This window comes from Aotus nancymaae, unplaced genomic scaffold, assembly GCF_030222135.1.
Source record: "Aotus nancymaae isolate 86718 unplaced genomic scaffold, 86718_ANA_hifiasm-v0.15.2.pri h1tg000010l, whole genome shotgun sequence".
Lineage (NCBI taxonomy): Eukaryota > Metazoa > Chordata > Mammalia > Primates > Aotidae > Aotus > Aotus nancymaae.
This window is the reverse complement of record NW_026988421.1, coordinates 55,378,402-55,402,940: the sequence shown is the minus strand read 5'-3', so window position 1 is coordinate 55,402,940 and position 24,539 is coordinate 55,378,402. Positions and strand designations below refer to the sequence as shown.

General features: G+C 37.7%; 1 protein-coding gene and 1 pseudogene across 4 annotated transcripts in view; one reads left to right on the top strand and one right to left on the bottom strand.

Moving 5' to 3' along the window:
• The window catches only part of JMJD1C (jumonji domain containing 1C), a 349,752-nt gene that overhangs the window by 128,841 nt on the left and 196,372 nt on the right, over positions 1–24,539 (top strand). For 3 of the 4 annotated variants that reach the window (XM_021675775.2, XM_021675777.2, XM_064374169.1), the window contains exon 2: positions 8,221–8,385. Coding sequence is in view for 1 of the 4 variants with exons in the window: in XM_064374169.1 (XP_064230239.1) it covers positions 8,221–8,385 (165 nt within the window). In the remaining 3 variants the exon portion in view is untranslated. Of the gene's footprint in view, positions 1–8,220; positions 8,386–24,301; positions 24,363–24,539 lie in introns of those variants that run through there. The other variant, XM_064374170.1, reaches the window with a different exon arrangement.
• LOC105712596 (high mobility group protein B1-like) lies at positions 3,960–4,522 on the bottom strand (annotated as a pseudogene).

Here is a 24,539-nt window from a genome sequence, read left to right as displayed (position 1 = left end):
CTAAATTGTTTTTTAGTCATAATGCTATTATACATTTAATACATTAAAAATATAATTTTGTATGCAGTGAGAAATCAGCAAATTTATGTGACTTGCTTTATTATAATATTTGGTTTCTTTCACATTGGTCAAGAACCAAACCCTCACTGGAAAACCAAAAAACTAATGTGATTCACTTTATTTTGATATTCATTTGCTATATTACGGTAGTCTGAAACTAAACTTACAATACCTCTGAGGTTTGCTTGTAGAGTGTTGCATAATGCTAATCTGAAACATCTTCTTCGAACTTTTATATAGCTGATATTTTTACTGTATATATCCAAGTAAACGTGAAAAAACTTATTTTTCCTACAAATGTAACATTGCAGATAAAGATTGTGGATTACTTAGAAGTTCTAAAATTAAAAAGTGGCAGAGCTGGAATTATAATTTAGACTAAAATAATTCTTAGTTCTAATATTCTTACATTGATATATATAATTTTAATAATATAGGTCTCCAAACCAAGTAACCAGAATACATTTTCCACTTTGAAGCAATCAGCTATGTGGAAGAAAAGGAAACATTCTTCTAGTAACTAATAATGCTTAAAGAGTTCAAGGGTGGCCAGGCATGGTGGCTCATGCCTGTAATCCCAGCACTTTGGGAGGCTGAGGTGGGCAGATCACGAGGTCAAGAGATCGAGACCATCCTGGCCAACATGGTGAAACCCCATCTTTACTAAAAAGAAAAATACAAAAATTAGTTGTGCATGGTGGTGCGCGCCTGTAGTCCCAGTGACTCGGGAGGCTGAGACAGGAGAATTGCTTAACCCTGGGAGGCAGAGGTTGCAGTGAGCCGACATTGTGCCACTGCACTCCAGCCTGGCGCCTGGTGACAGAACGAGACTGTGTCTCAAAAAAAAAAAAAAAAAGAGTTCAAGGGTTAGATTAATTTAAATTTGTAAAATAGTAGAAATGGAATTGCATGACTGTTGATTTTTCTTCTTGTAAATGGTTCCTCTGACAGTCTGATAGCTCTTTTTTTGTTTGTTTGTTTTTTGAGGGAGGGTCTCACTCTACCACCCAGACTGGTTTTGGACTTCTGGACTCAAGCAGTTCTCCTTCTTCGGCCTCCCAAAGTGCTGGAATTATAGGCATGAGCCACTATGCCCAGCTGATAGCTCTTCTTTTAATGCTTAGTATTATACTTAGACAAAACTGCCAGCATGTTGACATCTGTTGTAGAAAGCATGTATACTACCTAGAGATGGGAGGCCGAGGCAGGGGAATGACTTGAACCCAGGTAGCGGAGATTGCAGTGAGCCAGGATCGTGCTACTGCACTCCAGCCTGGGTGACAGAGCAAGACTCTGTCTCGGGGGAAAAAAATGATTCTTACATATTTGCCTAAGTATTTACCCACTTGTCCACTATTAAAATAATTATTTTTGTTTTCTTTTGAAGTAATTATTTTTAGTGGATTATTTTGCTTGACGTTTTTCTCACATCATTTTAATTCTTATAATAATCAGTACCCATGGCTGTTAACTTAATACACACACAGGCACACACATACATGCATGTGTATATGTGAATGATCATTGTTCCCTGAACTCCCAGTGTTCATAGTGATTGGCTCTGATGTGCAGTTAGAAATATTTACTGAATGAAATGTTACTTTTTTTCTAGATAATTATGAGCACAGTGATTTATTACTAGATACATCTGCTGTATTCAAAATTTTTGGTTTTTGCCGGGCGTGGTGGCATGTGCCCGTAATCCCAGCTACTTGGGAGGCGGAGGTGGGAGGATCACTTGAGCCCAGGAGTTCTGGGCTGTAGTGCGCTTTGCCGATTGGGTGTCCGCACTAAGTTTGGCATCAATATGGTGACCTCCTGGGAGCGGGGGACCCCCAGGTTGCCTAAGGAGGGGTGAACCAACCCAGGTTGGAAATGGAGCAGGTCAAAACTCCTGTGCTGATCATTAGTGGGATCGCGCCTGTGAATAGCCACTGCACTCCAGCCTGCGCAACATAGCGAGACCCTGTCTCTAAAAAATAAATAAATAAATAAAATTTTTGGTTTTTGCAAGTTAGTCATTTCATTGTATTTGAGATGTGTTTTGCTCAGTGCTAATTATCTGAAACTGTATTGAGAGCTTTAGTTTGCTGCAACAACTGCCATTCTAGAGATGCAAAAAAGATAAAGGCGTACTAATTCCTTTTTTTTTTGAGACAGAGCCTCACTCTGTCACCCAGGCTGGAGTGCAGTGCTGTGATCACAGCTCACTGCAACCTCCACCTACCAGGTTCAGCCTTGAAGGTTCTGACCTCTCTGGATAAGCCTCCTGAGTAGCTGGGTTTACAGGCGTGTGCCACCACACCCAGCTAATGCTTTTTTGTCTTTTTAATAGCGACAGGGTTTCACCATGTTGCCCAGTCTGGTCTTGAACTCCTGACCTCAAGTGATCTGCCCACCTTGGCCTCTCAAAGTGCTGGGATTACAGGTGTGAGCCACCACAGAAAGCGTACCAATTCTTGCCCTCAAGGACCCTTTGGTCTAGTTAGTAAGATGGAATTAAGCAGACAGAAGGACCCAACGTAGGGGGATGAGGAAGGAGTTAATATTAAGTTATTGTATAATTAACTAAAAATGCATGAACTGGCAGTTTGTAAACTAATGGAAAGAAACTACTCCCACACCATTCCTCACCCCACATAAACACTCATACACAGTAAGGGTAAGTTAGTTTCTTATTCATTCCAGCCTGATAAAAAATTTTATCTGTGTTGGTATAGGCAATACACTATGGGCACTGCGTGTCTCTGCACTTTCTTGCTGGATGTGTTAGAATACAAGACTCCAGCTGCTTTTAGCCTGGACCATTTCTCAGAGTTGTGTGTGTAGTGAGCAGCCAGCTGTGAGGGATTAAGTAATAACCTCCCCTAAACAAAGAGCAGGCTCTCTTGTATTTACTATCTAAGTGGTGAGTTCCACTCCCTTCTCTTCTGTAAGATAACTTACTATGTGCTCAGGTTTCCATTCTGGCCCTTTGCATCCTTCCCATGGGACTTAACAGTCATGAGAAGCTGGCACAAGCATACCCTGATTGCTGGTTTTGCTCTAACTTATGAAGTCCCAGGTGTCTTACGTTTTCTGCCAGAATCTGTGAAACAGTAATGTGTATGTGGTGGGTGTGTGTGTTTAGTTGTCTGTATATAATTAAATTCCAAACCCTTCACTGTTCTTGATAATCTCATATCTGAAGATGAATTGGCTATACAGCAAAGGGGAAGAAGCAGAACTTGTTAGAAACATTGGGGACAAAAAGTGTCTTTTTTGTCCCCAGTGTTTCTAACAAGTTCTGAGAACTGCTAGTAGCACTGTTTATGCAATATAAAGTGGATTTGGAAAGCTCACTTCATGCTGAAAACTTTAGGGCTTTGCGTTTGCAAAAATATACGTTGATTTATATCTTCAGTTTGGGAAAATGTCAACAAACCTCTTGGCTCTTTAGGTTTTTTTTTTTTTTTAAATAAATTGTATTAGAAGCATTCAGAATGTCAACAAAACAGCTGCAACTTTTTTTTTTTTTTTTTTTTTGCAATTACAGAGTGGTATTCAGTTAACAGAACAACAATTATTTCGTATAAGCTGCATCAGAGACAACTGAAGATGAAAAAATTACTATCCCCATATATAACTAATTTGTTCACCAACAAGAACCTGCTTTAAATTTCCATGCCAATTTACAACCCCCATACTGTACCAGGGAAGTTTAGTGGCTATTGAAAATACCACCAGGACAGGGCTATCTAAAGACACATTTGGTAGTCTGTTAACTATACAAAAAAAAGACACAGTTTAAAAACAAATCTTAAACAGCCTTACATTTCAGTTTTTTTCTTTAAAAGGAGTAAGTTGTGTACAGGGACGTTAAATGCTTTATAGACAAGAAAAACTGCGCTAGAACCAACTTATTCATCAGCATCCTCTTCTTCCTCTTCCTCCTCATCCTCTTCATCTTCCTCATCTTCCTTCTTTTTCTTGCTTTTTTCAGCCTTGACAACTCCCTTTTTTGCTGCATTAGGCTTTCCTTTAGCTCGATATGCAGCAATATCCTTTTCATATTTTTCCTTCAGCTTCGCAGCCTTCTTTTCATAAGGCTGCTTGTCATCTGCAGCAGTGTTATTCCACATCTCTCCCAGTTTCTTCGCAACATTACTAATGGACAGGCTAGGATTTTCTCCTTTGATTTTTGGACGATACTCAGAGCAGAACGGAAAAAAGGCCAAAGGAGGCCTCTTGGTTGCATTGGGATCCTTGAACTTCTTTTTTGTCTCACCTTTAGGAGGGATATAGGTTTTCCTTTCTCTTTAGCAGACATGGTCTTCCACCTCTCTGGGCACTTCTTAGAAAACTCTGAGAAGTTGACTGAAGCATCTGGGTAGTGCTTCTTATGCTCCTCCCGACAAGTTTGCAGAAAAAATGCATATGATGACATTTTGCCTCTCGGTTTCTTAGGATCTCCTTTGCCCATGTTTAGTTATTTTTCCTCAGCGAGGCACAGAGTCACCCAGTGCCCGTCCTGCTCTCACTTGCCCCAGTGCTGTCTCTGTGGAGCTCAATGTACTGCAATGGCTGTGAGATTGGGAGCCAGATGCAGCCTGGCTCTTTAGGTTTTTAACAAAAATATTTTCTCAGCATTACCCTATCATTGTCTGTGAAGGAAAAGCAAAATTAATGTGCAGGTTTTCCTGAGAACTCTCTCTGTTCCAGTTTTCTAGGGTTTACCGGAGCTCTTGTACCAAAATTTAGTATGTAAATAAGACCAGATTTCAAGTACTGGAGAAATTGGTATAGTTTGAAACCTTTGCATAATATCAGCCGGACCTCAGCTCAACCCCTTAAGGATGAGTTTTATTAGAAAAAGCCAACTGTTTTGTTGGCTTCTTCCTTGACTTGGATTTCTTCACTGACTTGGTATGGATAGCTAACTAGAGACAGATGTCAACTCCTTGACCGGGGCATGTTTCTCTTTCCCCATTCTAATACATCAGCTTTAATGGATGTCTTTAGTGGATATTCTAATAGATAAGCCTTTTTTTTTTTTTTTTTTTTTTTGGAAACAAGCTTCCTAGTGTGCATCAGAATAAACACCACCAGTCAGACTTACTTTTACCAGGTTGCTCCTTTTTTTTTTTTTTTAGTCGGAGTTTCGCTCCTGTTACCCAGGCTGGAGTGCAATGGCATGATCTCTGCCCTCCCGGGTTCAAGCAATTCTGCTGCCTCAGCCTCCTGAGTAGCTGGGACTACAGGCACCTGCCACCATACCCAGCCAATTTTTTGTATTTTTAATACAGACGGGGTTTCACTATGTTGGCCAGGCTGTTCTCGAACTCCTGACCTAAGGCGATCCACCCACCTCAGCTTCCCAAAGCTCTGGGATTACAGGCATGAGCCACTGTGCCCGGCCTGCTTCCATTTTTAAAAGACCATGATTGAGTCCAAGAGTCGGGGGATTTTTAATGTTAATTGAAAACTTTATATGTATGCAGTACTATACTGGTCACTAAAAATAAATGAAAGCACAGCTCTACCTTAAGTGAGTTTACATGCCTAATTTAAAGATATTTTCATTACACTTAAAAATATAGGATGTCAGGCCAAGGTGGGTGGATCACAAGATCAGGAGTTGGAGACCAGTCTGGACAACATGGTGAAACCCCATCTCTACTAAAAATACAAAAAGTAGCTGGATGTGATGTCAGGCGCCTGTAATCCCAGCTACTTGGGAGGCTGAGTCAGGAGAATTGCTTGACCCTGGGAGGTGGAGGTTGCAGTGAGCCAGGATCGCACCACTGTACTTCAGCCTGGGTGACAGAGCTAGACTCCATCTTTAAAAAAAAATATATATATATGTATATATATATGTATATGTATGTGTGTATATATGTACATATATAGAGAGAGATGATGCTATTTGCTTATATACTAATACAGTGGAAGCTGTGAAAAATAATTGGAGTAGAAGTTCAAAGCTAAGTTGGAGTTGAAGTAGGGGGACATAAACATAATTGAAGAACCTGAGCTGGGCCAAAAGAGCAACCATGATTTAAGTAAGTGGAAATGGAAAGTCTTCACCTGTAAGGGAGCAGAAGATGGGTGGCAGAATTAGGATAAAAATATAAGCAATGAGAAGACTGCTTCCAATGTAACTAATAAGTTGGAAAGACAATTCTATGAAGAGCTAATCTTGGGAATGAATGCAAAAGAATGAAAGTAGGGGTGGAGGAAAGGGTTGAATGATTGAATGACCTGTAAGAGTCAGTTTCGATTTTCCAAATTATGACATCCTTGTTTTGTTCCCATCTTAGAGGAAATGCGTTTGATTTTTTACTGTTGTGTATGATGTTATCAGTGGGTTTTTCATATTGACCTTTTTATATTTAGATATTTTCCTTCTGTTCCTAGTTTGTTGGGTGTTTTTAATCATGAAAAACTGTGGAATTTGGCCAGATGCTTTTTCTGCATCATTAAAGATGATTTTTTTTCTTTATTCTGTTAATGGGCAGTATATTATATTAATTGAATTTCATATGATGAGCCATGTTTATACCATTGGCTACCTTTGAAAGTAATGTTTTATTAGAATAAAGTCAAGCTCAATTGTTTACATTTTGTCTGTGGTTGTCTGTGACAGAGACAGAAGTAATTATGACAGAAACTATCTGGTTTGCAAAATCTGAAATACTATTTACTCTATAAAGACATTTTCTAACCTCTGCTTCTAGAATCATCAATATAAACATCATTATTAGTGTACATTTAGAAGATAATGAACCAGTCTTTACTAGTCAACACTCTGTAAATTGCCTTTCTCAATATAGTTATGGTTTATCTCCCTGTCATAAGTAAGGGACATAATCTGATTAAGGAAAGTTAAATGACGGTTTTATGAAAAATGTTAAAGAATTAATTTGTTAATTAATTCTCTGGTCATTTGAAGAGTTTTATTTGAGAAAAATAAACAGGAAGTAATGTCCTTTCTAATTCAAGTTTATGGCTTATATTTTGAAATGTTGTTATACTCATTAACCAACCTCTTCATCTCCCCCCTTCACCCATCCTAGCCTCTGATAATCGTCGTTCTACCCTCTATCTCCATGAGATCCACTTTTTGTTTGTTTTTTAAGTAGACAGAGCCTCACTCTGTCACCTGGGCTGCAGTGCAGTGGCACGATCATCGCACGCTTTAGCAATCATAGCTCACTGAAGCCTCAAATTCCTGGGCTCAAGTGATCTTCCCGTTTCAGCTTCCTGAGTAGCTGGGACTACAGGCTTGTGCCATCATGTCCAGCTAAGTTTTTTACTTTTCTCTTTTGTTAGAGTCAGGATCTCACTATGTTGTCAAGGCTGGTCTTGAAGTCCTGGGCTCAGGTGATCCTCCCATCTCTTGCCTCTCAAAGTGCTGGGATTACAGGCATGAGCCACCATTCTGGGCCAGGATCCAAATTTTTGCCTCTTACATATGAGTGTGAACATGTGATGTCTGTCTTTCTGTACCTTGCTTATTTCATATAACATAATTACCTCCAGTATCATTCATACTGCTGCAGATGACAATATTTCATTCTTTTTTATGGCCTAATTGTATTCTATTGTGTATATATATATACCACATTTTCTTTGTTCATTCATATGTTGATAGATACTTAGGTTGATTCCATATCCTGGCTATTGGGAATAGTGTTGCAATAAACAATGATGTGCAGCTATCTTTTCAATATATGTTCCTTTCTTGTGGATATTTACCCAGCGGTGGAATTACCAGATCTTATGGTAGATCTACATTTAGTTTTTTGAGGAACTTCCATACCTTTTTCCATACTGGATGTACTAAGTTACATTCCCACCAACAGTGTACTAGAGTTCCCTTTTCTACTTTCTACAGTTAGAAGGAGTGTTAGTGTTTGATAGCACAGTATGGTAACTATAGTTATTTATTGTATTTTTCAGAATAGCTAGAAGAGAGGATTTGAAATGTTTCTATCACAAATTAATAAATATTTGAGATGGTGAATATTCTAATTACCCTGATTTGATCATTACACATTGTGTGCATGTATCAAGATACCATATGTACCCCATAAATATGTACAATTATTATGTGTCAGTAAAAAAAGATATACCACTCTTCTATTTTGCTTATTGAATTTTATGTTTTTGTTTTCATAGGTGTATGTGGAATTTGATGATCTTGAATGGGATAAACGAGAGTGGGTTAAAGTTTATCAAGATTTTTCAGCTTTCTTGGTGGAATACCACTTAATCTGGGCCAAAAGGAATGACCCTAGCCAGACTCAGGGATCAAAGAGCAAACAGATTCAGTGGCCTGCATTGGTAAGATCTATTCCTGTTTCATGAAGCATTTTTATTTGTTTGTTAAAAACAAAAAACAACAACAAAACGACGGCCAGGTGTGGTGACTGATGCCTATAAAACTAGCACTTTCGGAGGCTGAGGCAGGGTGATTGCTTCAAGCCAGGAGTTGGAGATCAGCTTAGGCAAAAAAGCGAGACCCTGTCTTTACCCCCACCCAAAAAAATTAGCTGGATGTGTTGGCGCATACCTGTGGTCCCAGCTACTTGGGAGGCTGAGGTGGGAGGATCACTTGAGCCCAACACCAAGACTATGTGAGTTACTGTCACGCCACTGCACTCCAGCTGGGGTGACAGTGAGACCCCATCTCTAAAAGTAAATAAATAAATAAATAAATAAAAATTTAAGACCAAGAATTGAATAAAAGTTTAGATTCATCTTAGTGATTTATAAGTTAATATTTCTGAAGAGTTTCTGACGTATCTGGCAGAGATTTCAAAATACTGCCTTCATTTTGTTAAAATAGCTTTATGTGTCTCTTTATTAGTATTTTGTCAGCTTATGTAGTTCATAAATAAGTTTATAAATTGGATGAAAGTCACCTGAGAGATAGTTGACTGTATGTCGTGTGGAACAACTTTGCTGAATGAAACTTTGTTAAATAGAAGATGGAACACACTGTATTAAAACATTTAATAATGAATAATTCTTCTTGATTTGTTAATCAGTAAGTCATTGTGGGTGATAGATGTTTAATGTGTAATTATATATTCAATTAATGGATTAAATTACTTCTTATCAGGATATGTTTCATTTAAGAAAATATAATTTTCAGCAAATTCCCTGGTAGTTTGAAGAGTTTTATTTAAGAAAAAAAAAAACCAGGAATTAAACAAGGTCATTAAATTGTATTAAGAAAAGAGCCATATTCATTTAAACATTGTTATCACTATTTTCTGGCAGAACATCTAGCATGTAACAAATTTTCAATATTTATAAAGTTTTCTTCTTAGGATACTATCAAAGAAATACTTAAAAAGCCACTGAAACATTATTGCAGGTATTTAGTATAACTAATGAGTTAGGGTAGTTCCTTTTAAATTTTTAAACAGTATTGAAAGATTAAAATATCTGTCTGACCTGTAGTTTTGATCGGAAACTTTGCATAGCAAACTAAAGAAGATAATTTTATCCATAGTAGAGTTTAAAAAGTATTTAATGCCGGGCACAGTGGCTCACGCCTGTAATCCCAGCACTTTGGGAGGCCGAGGCGGGTGGATCATGAGGTCAAGAGATTGAGACCATCCTGGTCAACATGGTGAAACCCCGTCTCTATTAAAAATACAAAAATTAGCTGGGCATGGTGGCGCATGCCTGTAATCCCAGCTACTCAGGAGGCTGAGGCAGGAGAATTGCCTGAACCCAGGAGGCGGAGGTTGCAGTGAGCTGAGATTGCGCCATTGCACTTCAGCCTGGGTGACAAGAGCGAAACTTTGTCTCAAAAAAAAAAAAAGTATTTAATGAGTATGTTGAATTCTTCATGTAAAAACTTTAAACCATTACTAGCATTATTTTAATTTTATAGACCTTAACCCAAAAACTGGATAAAATTCTGTGAATAATTATGAATAATTATAACGGTAAATTTTATATGAGAATTCTCAAAGCAGGAAACAGTAGCATCAATAGTATGAAAAACTATATGTCAGTATCATGGTTAAAAAATTAGTAAAACTTTAGAAAAGCTTTGCCCTTTCTTGAAGGCAGTTAAGATTGAGGTGAATTTCCACTTTGTATTCATAAAATACTGATTTTAGAGAGAATTTTAAGATTTATACTGAGAAATACTGTTTAATGATAATTTTGTCATAATTTTACGAAGTCGTTTCTGTTGAAAACCTCTTAGCCTTGAAATTAGGCCTACTTAAATAATCACCAACTTTTAAAAAAAAATTTATCTTAGACCAAAAAATATATGTGGTGAAAAATTTGAAAAACACTGTGGTGTAAAAAAGTAATAAAAAAATTATCTTTAGTCCTATCACTAAGAGATAAACTGTATATATTGTATATATAGTAATATATATATAGTTTTTGATTTTTTTTAATGAAGCATATTGCTCTGGTTCCTTTTTTTTTTGGCGGGGGGGCCATACTGTTTATTTATTTATTTGGACAGGGTCTCACTTTTTCACCCAGGTTGGAATGCAGTGGTGTGATCACAGCTCACTGCAGCCCTGAACTTCTGGGCTCAAAAAAATCCTCCCACCTTGGCCTCCCCAGTACCTAGGACTACAGATGTGTACCACCATGCCTAGCTAAAAAAAAATATTTTTTTTGAGATGGAGTCTTGCTTTGTCTCCCAGGCTGGAGTGCAGTGGCATGATCTTGGCTTACTGCAACCCACAATAACTTACTGATTAACAAACCAAAAAGAATTACCTGTTATTAAATATTTTAATGCATTTTTTTTTCACCATGTTGGCCAGGATAGTCTCCATATTTTGACCTCGTGATCTGCCCACCTTGGCCTCCCAGCGTGCTGGGATTACAGGCATTAGCCACCACCGTGCCAGCTTACTTTCTTTTTTTTGGTATTTATCTTCTCAGTAGGTGTGAAATGGCATCTCATTGTGTTGTGGTTTTGTTTTGTATTTCTCTAATGCTTAATGTGATGTTGAGCATCTTCCACATGTTTATCGGCCATTTATATGTCTTTTGAGAAATATTCAAATTATTTGCCTGCTTTTGAATTTGATCCTTTTGTTGTTGTTATTGTTGTTGTTGAGTTTTAGGATTTCTCTATGTATTCTTGATATTAATCCCTTATTAGATACGTGATTCAGTAACATTTTCTCTCATTTTATAGGTTGCCTTGTTACTCTGTTAGTAATGGCCTTTGCTGCACAAAACTTTTAAATTTTGATGAAGCCCAACTTGTCTGTTTTCATTTGTTGAAAGACTGCCTTTGCCCCAATGAATGGTCTTTGCCAACCTTGTAGAAAATATTTTGACTCTATATGCAGGGGTTTGTTTCTAGGCTTTCTGTTCCATTCCATTGGTCTATATGTCTGTTCTTATTGTGATACCAATACTGTTTTGATTATTGTTGCTTTGTAGTACATTGTGAAATCAAAAAATGTTTTTCCGTCAACTTTGTTCTTTTTCAGGATAATTTTGGCTGTTGAGGGTTCCTTGAGATTGCCTATGAACTTTAGGAGGGAGTTTTCTTTTTCTCCAGAAAAAAAGTCACTTGGATTTTGATAGGGATTGCATTGAATCTATAGATGGATTTGGGTTGTAGACATCTTAATATTAAGGGCTGGGTGCTGTGGCTTACACCTATAATCCCAGCTCTTTGGGAAGCAAAGGCAAGAGGACTACTTGAGACCAGGAGCTCAAGACCAGACTGAATGACGCAGCAAGACCCTTCTCTGCAAAAAAATAAAATAAAATAAGCCGAGTGTGGTGGCTCATGCCTGTAGGCTCAGCTACTTGAGAGGCTAAGGCAGAAGGATCGCATAAGCCCAGGAGTTGATGGCTGCAGTGAGCCATTAGTGTCATTGCTCTCAAGCCTGGGTAACAGTGAGATCTTGTCTCTAAAACTACACACAAACAAGTGTAAATATTAAGTCTTCTAGTCCTTGAATAGGGGTGCCTTTTTACTTGTTTATGTTTTCTTTAATTTTGTTCAGTTGTGTTTTGTAGTTTCAGTATGTATTTTACCTCCTAGGTAATTTATTTTTTGATGCTCTTGCAAATGGAATTTTTTGTTATTTCATTTTCAAATTATTCATTATAGTCATATAGAAACTAGCCGGGCTTGAGCCTGTAGTCCTAGCTGCTTGGGAGGCTGAGGTGGGAGGATCCCTTGAGCCCAGGAGTTCAAGGCTGCAGTGAGCTCTTTACACCAGTACACTCCAGCCTGGGTGACGAACCAAGACCTTGCCTCAAAAAAAAAAAAAAGTAAAGGAAGCAAACTGATTTTTATGTGTTGATTTCATATCATGTTACTTAGGTAATATCCTAGTCAATGATGAAGGACTGAAAGTTTTTTCTCTAAGATCAGGAATAAGACAAGGAATCCCTGCTTTTGTCATGTCCATTCAGCATAGTATTTGAAGTCATAGTCTAGAAATTAGACCAGAAAAAGACATTAAAAACATTTAAATTGCAAAGAAGTAAAATTATGTCTATGATACGATCTTGTATGTAGAAAACCGTAAAGACTTGACAACAACAAAGCCTATTAGAACTAATAAATGAATTTGACACATTAGCAGAGTACAGAATCTCTGCCTTCTTTTAAACAGTTTTAGCTAAGACTGAATTAAAATTATAGATCCTGCTTTTTTTCTTAACATCTATCCTCTACATTTCTCCTCCTGAGTAGTAATTTAAGATCATTTTTAATGGCTGCATAATATTTACTGTTATAATGAACCATTTCCTTAATGCTTGGCATTGCAGTTGTTTCCAGTTTTACGGGGCATTATAAATAACTGGGATAAATATCATTGTAAGCCTCTATCTGCCTCTCTGATTTTTAAAAATTTATATTCATAGTAGTAGAATTAATGATCACAGGGTATGAACTTGAAAGCCACAAAAATCTATCTCCTGTTACTCTTCACAAATTGTCTAAAGATTGTACTGACTGCCATTGTCCCCAGTCAGTGTTGGGGTGTTTTTATCTCATCACACCCTTATAAGCATTATTTATTTTGTTTATTTTGTTTTAAAACACAAATGTTTGGCCAAAACAGGAGGAATTTTACATCCTAAGGGGATGCAGCATTAAATGTTAATCTTTCTCTGCTAATTGGATATTTTGAAGTAATATTCGTTGTTTTCAGTTTGCATTCCTTTAATAGGGTTAATTTTTTTCATATTTATGAGCAAATTGTATTTTTAGTGAAATGTTATTCTTTAGTACTTATTAGGGTTTTATGTTTTATATTTGTTACGAGCTTTCTTTATATTATTACAAATATTATAACTTTTTTGTCATATTTGTTTCATAGTTTGTTCAGCTAATTGTTTGATAGCAAGTCTTTTTGAACTGTATGTTTATTTTTAAAGTCTATACAGTGGGATATCATCATTAATTCCAGTAGTCAGGTAATACGTGCTTGCCTGCCCTCCTTGCTTCCTTTTTTCCTTTCTTTTGTTTTAGAAGATTGTAAAAATTAATAAGCAAGTGAAGTGGAAATGCTTGTTTGTAATACTTAAGAAAATCCATTTAAGTTTCATAAGCATTTTGCAAACATTCATTTTAATATATAATAGATATTACTGAGATTCTGTTGTTTCCTTTTCTGTTCATTAAAATTAGGCTTTTCTAAGGATTTCTATAAACAGCAATTATGAAGTTCAGCATTTAAAAATTCCTACAGCATAATGAAATACTGTATCTACAGATTTGAGAAATTTGAGGGATCTGTATACGAGATGGCAATAGAATGAAATACAGTAGAAACTAATACTTTGTCTTTAATTTTTTACAAATTTAATGTTTCTATTTTGTGCACGATACTTGCTTTATGTTCTTTTGTATTTAAACATGTTTGTATTTATTATCCTCTTTCTAGTTGTTTCACTCCTCGTGTGGTACCTGTTAAATATTACATATTGGTTATGTTATCTTGTCTACCTCTTATACCTAGAAATTAGTGGAAACCAGCAGTGTACCTGCTGGTTCTTGAGATCATGACAAGACAAAAACAAATCCTGTTGTCTCATTAACATATTTTAAAGTGTATTTTTTTAAAGTTTAACATAATTGCATCGTCAACAAAATATGGATAGTATAATACCCAGGCTACTTCTCTGGAATTGTCTGGTTCATCTTTCTTTCTAGGATATCAGTAGCAAAACATTTATGGGAGCACCACATGCACAATGCTGAAGTGGTGTCTATTTTTTTGCTTGGTCCTGTATAATCAGAGTACCACTTGAGGGCATTCTAATGCTGTAGGCTGAGGTAACTTGCATCTTCATGTAAGTTACTTAATAGATTGTTAAATTTTATTTATTTTTCAATAAAGTAAAATACTTGCGAAAGCACATTTATCTGCACCAGGGAAGGAAAGTGTTGGCATTCATAATTGAAATCAACGAATCACCTACCTAACTGGGTTAGGGCCCTGGCTCCATCTCCTTTAGGAAAACCTTCTGTGGGGAGTGGGGCTTCGACCCTAACCCAGGTGGGCTGTAACACTGCTGTATTTTCTAAGGGGCAGAGTTTTCTACTACTTTTCTGCTGGCCCAGCCTTCCAGATCACCCCAACCAGTGCTCCTATATAACCATCTTGTGCCCTTATAGAACTTTGTTTTGTACCTCTGTTTTAACAATCAGCACATTCTGCTGTGTATTATACCTATTTGTTTGCATGTCTGTCTTCCCTTAATAGATTGTAAGTTCTTTGAGGACAGGAGTCATGTCTTAGTCATCTATGTATGGTTCCTTGGAGTCTAGCACAGTGCTTTACCCATCTTAGAAAGTAAGTAAATTCTTACTTTAAAGTGATGAATGTGCTGCAACCCAGGTAGTGAAAAAGAACCCTTCTAGGAGTTATCACAAGTTTTCTGGCTATTAACATGATAATATCATAGGACAAGAAGGCAGAATCACCCAATTGTGGTAAAACTGTGAGTTACCAATTTTAAACATGTCAATATATAATAAAAAACAAATACTAAAAAGCTTATAATGCCCACTCGAATCAGATACAAATTTGATTCCTGAAATTGCCAAGTGGAAAAATGTAAAATTACCTGAAATGTGTTATTTTAAAGATGTTAAAGGAAGAAACAGACGTCCTCACAATTGACTTAAATATTCAAATCTTTGATAATTTACCTGAATTTCTGAATTGAGTTTTAGGAAACTCAGACTACTTTTTCTCTGTGTAGCTTTTCCTTCATATATAGGTAATTCTGGTTCAACCAGGAATTGCGATTACATCATAAACATGTGCACTCTTAGCAATTTATTTATTTTAAATTATTCTTTTAGTGAGAATGCTTTTTTTGTTACTATCTGTTCCAAAAGAAACCCTCTCAAAGGAAAATAGAGTTCTCTGCTCTTCGGGACAAGATTACTTTTATATCCAATAGTTATATTGCCAAAATTGGTCTAGATTATGGCCTCAGGCAAATTTTACTAAAATGTGAAAATATGCCATGTTCCAAATCAGAAATGAACTTTTGAGTATTTTCATTTAGAGTTTTTACGTATTTGTAATTGAGTTTCCACAATTAGAATTAACAGTTGTATAGTCTTTTTGTGCTTTGTTAAATAATGAAATGGAAGTAATGACAAAATATGATAACTTCAAGATTATTATTTCTCTACAAGGTAAAGCACTTTAAGAGATCAAATTATACATAATAAAATATTAAGCTTTTTAAATGTTAAAATCTAATACTGGCATATATTGCAGTGGACGAGTACACACACTCATATCTTATGGATTATAAAATGACATTATTCTTTCGTAAAGTATTATGTTATAAGAACCATAAGAAGTTCATACTCTTTGATTCATTAATTCTAGTCTTAGGAAACTGTGCTTCAAAAAAGTTTTTAAAAAGTGTATTCAGTTCAGCTAATGTTTGTCACATGCCTCATACGAACCAGACACTGTGGTGGGGGCTGCAGATTACAAAAAATGAAAGACTTAATGTTATGTGAAGAAAGATGTTTATTGCAGTCTTAGTAAAGAAGAAAAAAATGGAACAACCTTGATGTTCAACAATTTGTGAATTTTGTTAATATTTTGGCATATTATGCAGCTTTAAAAGTGATAATTATACATACTTTAGGAAAAAGTAGAGAAATAAAATTTAAATAAAAAACATAAATCTTAATTATATCAGCACTAGAATTATGTATTTAAGAAGTATCATAGACTGGGGACAGTGGCTCATGCCTGTAATCTCAGCATTTTGGGAGGTTGAGGAGGGAGAATTGCTTGAGTCTAGGAGTTCAGGAGCAACCAGGGCAACATAGTGATACCCCCATCCCTACCAAAAAAAAAAAAAAAAAAAATTAGCCTAGTGTAATGGCCCAAGCCTTGTAGTCCCAGCTACTCAGGAAGCTGAGGTGGGAGGATTGCTTGAATCCAGGAGTACAGGGCTGTGGTGAGCTATGATTATGCCACTGCACTCCAGCCTGGGCAACAGAGCAAGACCCTGTCTCAAGGGAAAATATGTATGTTATAAAGTAATGAAAATGATTTCTTTACAGTGGTAGAATTTTGCAAAATTGTCTTTTCCCTAAAAGCCACTGTTATTTTCTAGCAAATTGGAAATTTCATATAATTTGTTATTCTGTGTTTTATATTTTGGAGGTAGTTTTCTTCAAATGAGTTATTTTAGCAAACTTGTTTTACATTTCTGTTAATATACTTTGTTAGGTACTGTTTGTGTTTTGCTAATGCAACATTTAAAAAAAATTTCCTTAATACATAAAGAATTAACACTTAATAAAAATGACAACTTAAATCATAACAAAGTAAAATATAATGAAGATTATTTAGGCTTGTTTTAAGTCTACCTCAATTATTTGTTTACTTGTAGATTTGCATGGTTTAATGTGACCTTAGATATTATAGACTTAAAGAATGTTAGAATTGAGGGGAAAAAAAAAACCAGTATAGCAGTTACAAGGAAGGCAGTGTAGTATGCCTTAAGGACATAGACTTTGTGGCATATTTTTTTGTTCAAATCCTGATTCTTCCATTTACTGTTAACGTCTGGGTGAAATTAAGTTATTTATACTCTGTAGGTTTCACTGTGTTCATAATAGAAATATCTGCCACAAAAGAGTAGTGAAGATTAAGCAAGACAATATATAAATAAAACCTCAGTATAGCACTGCAGTGAGTTTAGATAGGTGTACACTTTGAGAGAAACCTCCATAAGAGAACACCCTCACTTCTGGCACTAGTTGCAAGTTTGAGGTATACCGGAAGCCATCCTCAGAGTTGATAAATCACTGGAAGATTGATATAATTCACTGAGACCTGTTACATTCATGCCTGCCATTTATTTAATTAACTTATTTATTTTTGAGATAGTGTCTCGCTGTGTTACCAGGCTGGAGTGCAGTGGTGCGATCTTGGCTCACTGCAGCCTCCACCTCCCGGGTTCAAGTGAGTATCCGGCCTCAGCCTCCTGAGTAGCTAGGACTACAGGCGCGTACCACCATGCCCAGCTAATTTTTGTATTTTTCGTAGAGACGAAGTTTCACCATGTTGACCAGGATGTTCTCGATCTCCTGACCTCGCGATCAGCCCGCCTTAGCCTCCCAAAATGCTGTGATTATAGGATTGAGCCTCCGTGCCCGTCCCATGCCTATAGTTTATTGCAGAGTAGGTATACAAATTCAAACCAGCCACGGGAAGAGATGCTTAGGTTACAGAATTCAGGAGAAATCTAAGTGTGAAACTTCTGCCATCTTCTCCCTGTGCAGTCATGTCCAGCATTACCTCGTTATGTCCACAGTGTGTGAGTTTTGTCAGTGGAGACAGTAATCTGAGTCTTTGCTTTTCCAGTTTTATTGGGGCTCAGAATCACATACTGTCTGCATGGCATGGCTTTGGTCTCTGGGAGATCAGACTAATAACTTTAGTTCTCACTTCCTCTGGAGATCAGAGCTGATACTGAAATGCCTGAAGCCCCCATCGTAAATTACATTGTTAAACTGTCCAGTGGCCAAAGCCTCCAGACAAACAAAAATACTCCTATCAAGCCCAAAAATACTCCTATGAAGCAAGACATTCTAGAGCCCTGGAGATCATCTCTCAGTTGCCAAGATGGAAGGCCACACATCTTTTTATTCTTTGGTGTATCGGCTATGCCCTGGCCTTTGGCCTCCAGTCTTACAGCAAAATGAATATATTTGAACATCTACATTTAGTATTTATATGACAGATGTTGCAACAGTAACCCTCTGAATATGCCTAATATTGAGAGGAGCCAGTGTTGAATAGATATACATTTAATATACATATCATTTTCTTGTACTAATTTAATTACTGATTTTCCCCTTGATTTACCACTATTTTTGTATCTTATGAAAAATCTGTGCAGGACTGTTACCATAGAAGTTAGTTTATGGGCTGTACACGATGGCTCATGCCTATAATCCCAGCACTTTGGGAGGCTGAGGCAGGTGGATCACTTGAGGTCAGAAGTTTGAGACCAGTCTGGCCAACACGGTGAAACCCCATCTCTACTAAAAATACAGAAATTAGCCAGGTGTAGTGGTGCACGTCTGTAATCCCAGCTACTTGGGAGGCTGAGGCAGGAGAATATGTTGAACCTGGTTGGCTGAGGTTGCAGTGAGCTGAGATTGTACCATTGTACTCCAGCCTGGGCAACAGAGTAAGATTCTGTCTCACAGAAAGAGAAAGAGAAAGAGAAAGGAAGAGGGGCAGAGGAGAGAGGGAGAGAGAGAGAAGGAGGGGGAGGGGTGGGGAGGGGGGCAGGGGGAGAGAGAGAGAGAGAGAGAGAGATACACAATGGTTAGCTAATTCTTCATTAGGGCTATCCATTTTCCATCATTATTACATCCTTGAGGAGGGTTTAACTAAATTTCCTGATACATTAGATGATCAATAGCAATATTATGAGATTTAGTTATATAAGGGACTGGGTGCAATGGCTCATGCCTGTACTCCCAGCACTTTGGGAGGACAAGATAGGCAGATCACCTGAGGTCAGGAGCTCAAGATCAGCCTGGCCAACATGGCAAGACCCTGTCTCTACTGTAGTCCCAGCTACTCGGGAGACTGAGGCAGAAAAATCACTTGAACGTGGGGGACGGATGTTGCAGTGAGCCAAGATCGCAACACTGCACTTCACCCTGGGCAGCCGAGCAACTCTGTCTCAAAGCCAAAAAAAAAAAAAAAAAAAAAAAAAGATTTATTTACATAAGGTAAATGAATCTTACCAACAATGTCACTGTTATGCCGTAGTGTGTTATGTCACAGTGTAACGCTGTTTTATTACAGAACAAATTTTTAAGAATTGCAGAGGAATTTGCTATGCCTCTTCAACAGAATTGACCTTTACCTAGATACTGTATATTTTCTTGGACAGATGTAGTTACAGTGGGCCCTTACTTGGTTGTTTCTGAGTACCAAGTCAGTTAGGAACAAAGCTACTTACCTTGTCTCAGTTCACAGGCTTATACTAAGACTGGTTTCCACTGTGTATCTAGTATATAGTTTCCACTATGTATATAGTAGGGTCTCCATGCTTGGAACTATGATGTTTGATAGCATTTTCCTGCACAGACCATTCCAATTTAATTATAGAACTCTTCTGGGTACTGCTTTCCCATTAGAATGTTTCTTGAATATTTCCCAGGACAGTGTATATGTTTCAGGTTTGCAGGGTCAGTTAGTGCCCTATAGTAAACCGGTCGTCCCTCAAATTGAAAGTTTTGGGTCCAGTCTGTGCTCCACACAGGACTGTTGTACAAAGAATTTGCCCAGCTTCTATTTCATATTTGAAATTAATTTGGATGGGCTCAGGCATTTTCACTGGTTTTCATTTAGCATGTCCTATAAATATTGCTTGATAGGAACATTTATGTGTATTCTGTTTTACAATACTTAGTATGGGAAACATTCCCCAGTCAGACATAATAAATAACTCCGTAATACATTCAGGTAAAGGAGACATACTACTGTATATAAAGTGTGTTCAGACATCATGAAATAATCCAAACTTTTACTTTAATCTCATAAACTCTTGTGTTCTTATGTCTTTCCAGTATAACTGTAGCTCCTGTTAGGACTTCACCAACAGATTTATAAGTTCTGTCGATGGGTCTCCCATGGATACATATCTATCCTTAACCATTTTATCCATTTAAAAGCATTTGACTCTGGGTCCTCAGCTAGAGACTGGCAAGGGATCCAGGCCTTCTTTTCAGGCCTTCTTTTAATTACATTGCAGAAGCATTGGCTTAGACACGTTGAAGTTAGGTTTTTCTTAGTCATTTTTGCCTTTCAGTTTTTAAAGTTTCCTCCAGCTATGGTGAATTGCCAGGCACGGTAGCTCACACCTGTAATCCCAACACTTTGTGAGGCTGAGGCGGGTGAATCACCTGAGGTCAGGAGTTCAAGAGCAGCCTTACCAACATGGAGAAACCCCACTTCTACTAAAAGTACAAAATTGGCCGGGAATGGTGGCACATGCCTGTAATCCCAGCTACTCAGGAGGCTGAGGCAGGAAAATTGCTTGAACCTGAGAGGCGGAGGTTGCGGTGAGCTGAGATCATGCCGTTGCACTCCAGTCTGGACAACAAGATCGAAACTCCATCTCAAAAAAAAAAAAAAATCCAAAACCACAAAAACCAGGATGAATAAAACAGATTTGTTTAGGGCTCTTTAATGCAGGGAGACCAACATGGACTCCTCTTGGTTCACTCAACCTCTGAGAGTGCTGCAGTGTGACCTTTGTTTTGACTTCAATATTTTATTCATCCCATTTCTTAATAACTGTTTAAAGATTTACACCCACAAACAAACAAACAAGATTTACACCCAGTTGGGACTTGTCTCTTGTCTCTCCTCTTTTTTCCACTGTCTTAAAAATCTTTATTGTCTGTTCTTTTGGCAAGACTTTTACCTATGACATTGGGTCTGTGACTACTGGCTCTAATTGGATCTGGCCAAAAAGCAGACTTGCCCAAGCATTAGGATTTGCATTTCTTTTCTTTTTTATTTTTTTGAGATAGAGTCTCGCTCTGTCACCCGGGCTGGAGTGCAGTGGCGCAAACTGGGCTCATTGCAACCTCCACCTCCCAGGTTTTAGCGATTCCCTGCCTCAGCTTCCCAAATACCTGGAATTACAGGTGCCTGCCACCTAATTTGTGGGTGCGTGCCCAGCTAATTTGTTGTATTTTTAGTAGAAACAGGTTTCACCATGCTGGTCAGGCTGATCTCAAACTCCTGACCTAAGGTGATCTGCCCACCTTGGCCTCCCAAAGTGTTGGGATTACAGGGGTGAACCATCGTGCCTGGCAGGATTTGCCTTTCTTTTTATTTTGCTGTTCCAGATAACAATAATCAAGAGATTGTGTAGTAATCTTATTTATTGTTTCCGTAACTCTTTTTATGTATCCAGTGAATCAGGTCCCTAGGAGTTGGATCCATCGTTTCTAAGTTCCACTGGTAACTTTCATTTCTACTAATTGATTGTAATACAACTGTAGTTGGATCTATTATTTGTAAATTCCATTGGTAATGTTTACCTCCAGTAACTGATTATAGCACAGCTGTAATCAGTTTTATACCATGTGTGACCTTGTAGCCACCCAGGAATCAAAGGTTTGTCCTGCCTCCTTCTTTCTCTTCATTCAGTGAGTCAGCTTCAGCAAGTTAATGTCATTCTCATTCCCACTTCTGATACTATTGCAAGCTTGAGGGATTCCAAAAACCAACTTCAGATTTGATAATTTGCTAGAAGAACTCGCAGAACTCATTGAAAATGTTATACTCATGGCTGTAGTTTGTTACATAGAAATTATATACATTAAAATCAACCAAGGGAAGAGAGACATAGGGTGCAGTATCCAGGAGGAGTCTAAATGTAGTTTCTGGTTGCCCTCTCTCTGTGGTATCAGAGACAACATTAGCTCATTACAATCACAGTGTTTGACAGTACTCACAGAATATTGGCAAACAGGGAATCTCAGCAAAGCCTTTGGTGTTCATTGTTTGTATTGGGGCTTGAACACATACTATCCACATGGCTGACCTTTAGTCTTTTGCTGCTTCCAGAGTGTCAAACTGTTACCTTAAGTTTTCCTTTCTCTGGCGGTCACAGCTATTACTCTGTGGCCCAGAACCATACTATGTGCTATTATGTAGTAGGGTCTATGTGCTCATTATAATGATATTTTTCTTTGGTAGCATTTTCTTGCATAGACTGTTCCTATTTCATTATGGAATTCTGGGTACTTTCCATTATAAATAATATTGTTAGATAGTCTAATGGCCAAAGCCCCCAGACAAACAAAAACACTTGTATCAGACAAGACATACTAGAGGCCTACTGATTGTTTCCCAGTGGCTGAGGGCAGAAGCCAGACTTCTTTCAATAAGGTTGATCTTTCACTGTATTAACGCCATATACAAAGCACTTTTATAAAAGCTTGTAGTTATTGCATTATTGTCATCATCCAGTTTAATGCCCTCTTTTTTCCAGTAAGAAAAGAAAGGCCTGAGATAATTATGTTAGTTGATTTGTTTACATTTATATTCATTTTAATTAGTAGCACAACTGAGAGTGGAAACGGAACCAAAATAGTCTATCTTGAGCATAATACTTTTGCTTTTCTCCTCTAGTGGAGCTTATACCTGGCCTTACTGAGAATAATCATGGAAAAGCATTTATATTTTTTAGTCAACCTAGTTTCAGGAAAAGTCTTAGAAAGGAAAACAACCTAATTTTTATTTTAGTTTATTCCTGATCAGACAATTTAAGATTTGGAGATATAAATGAGAATAAACTAAAATTTTTGTGTCCAGGAGGTATAGGGAGTAAGAAGAGAGAGAGATGCATGAGTAGAAAATGAAACATTCATTTATAAAATAAAAGTTTATAAAAATAGGACAGATGAAGAGGAAGTGTCTGGCTTGGCTAAGGAAAAGCTACACAGAGGAGGATGAGGCTTGCTATTGTTTTCAATGCTGAATTAGCATTTTCTGATCAAATAAGTTTGGAAGACATTTTATGAGAAAACAGGTCCTGACTGAGAAATTCCAAGGTCTTGTGCCAAGCTAGAACATAGGTAGCATAATTGTGATGGAGTGGCAAAAGATAGAGTAGAAAAGAGTAAGTAGGGGCTGGGCAAGGTGGCTCATGCCTGTAATCCCAGCACTTTGGGAGGCTGAGATGGGCAGATCACCTGTGTTTGGGAGTTGGAGACCAGCCTGACCAACATGGAGAAACCCCGTCTCTACTAAAAATAGAAAATTAGCTGAGCGTGGTGGCACATGCCTGTAATTCCAGCTACTGGGGAGGCTGAGGCAGGAAAATCACTTGAACCAGGGAAGTGGAGATTGCGGTGAGCCGAGATAGTGCCATTGCACTCCAGCCTGGGCAACAAGAGCAAAACTCCGTCTCAAAAAAAAAAAAAAAAAAAAAAAAAAGTAAGCAGAGATGAAGTCACAAAGGGTCTTATGTTACAATAACATTTTGGAAATTTCATCCCTGTAGGATATCGAAAGCCATTGAACAAAAATTATGTGGGTTAAATCATCAATTTTGTATTTTTAGCAGATTACTGTAGCTGCAGTATGATGGGATTAGAGAGAAGCTAGTAGTACATTATCTTATAATTTATCCCTTTGTTTGGTCTAGGTGAGACTTGGATAAATGTGTCTGGTGAAACATGTGCTTGGCCAGGTGTGGTTGCTCACACCTGTACTCCCAGCACTTTGGGAGGCTGAGGCAGGCAAATCACTTGAGTCCAGGAGTTCAAGAGCAGGCTGAGCAACATGGTGAAACCCCATCTCCAAAAAATTAGCCAGATGTATTGGTGCCTACCTGCAGTCCCAGCTACTGAGACTGAGGTGGGAGGATTTCTTGAGGTCTGGAGTTTGAGGCTGCAGTGAGGTGTGATCCAGCCTGGACAACAGAGTAAGAGCCTGTCTCAAAAACAAACAGAAAACATATGCTTATCTTTGGTTCCTCTAAAATTGCACCAAGATAGAAACAAGAAAAAAAGGATGAACAGAGTAAGAGATAATGGTGAGAAGATAGTAATATATTTTTAGAATGTAGGGAGTGGGTAGAATTAGTGACCAATTTAACAAAGAAAACTGGGCCAGGCACTGTGGTTCATGCCTATAATCTCAGCACTTTGTTTTTGTTTTGTTTTGTTTTTACCCTTTGCCCACTCCAATCCCAGCACTTTGGAAGCCAAGGTGGGAGAATCGCTTGAACCCAGAAGTTGAAGACCAGGCAACATAGTAAGTCCTTGTCTCTATATAAAAGTTAAAAATTAACCAGGCAGGCTGGGTGCAGTGGCTCAAATCTGTAATCCCAGCACTTTGGGAGGCCAAAGTGGGCGGATCACTTGAGGTCAGGAGTTCAGGACCAGACTGGCCAACATGGTGAAACTGTCTCTACTTAGAAAAAAAAAAAAA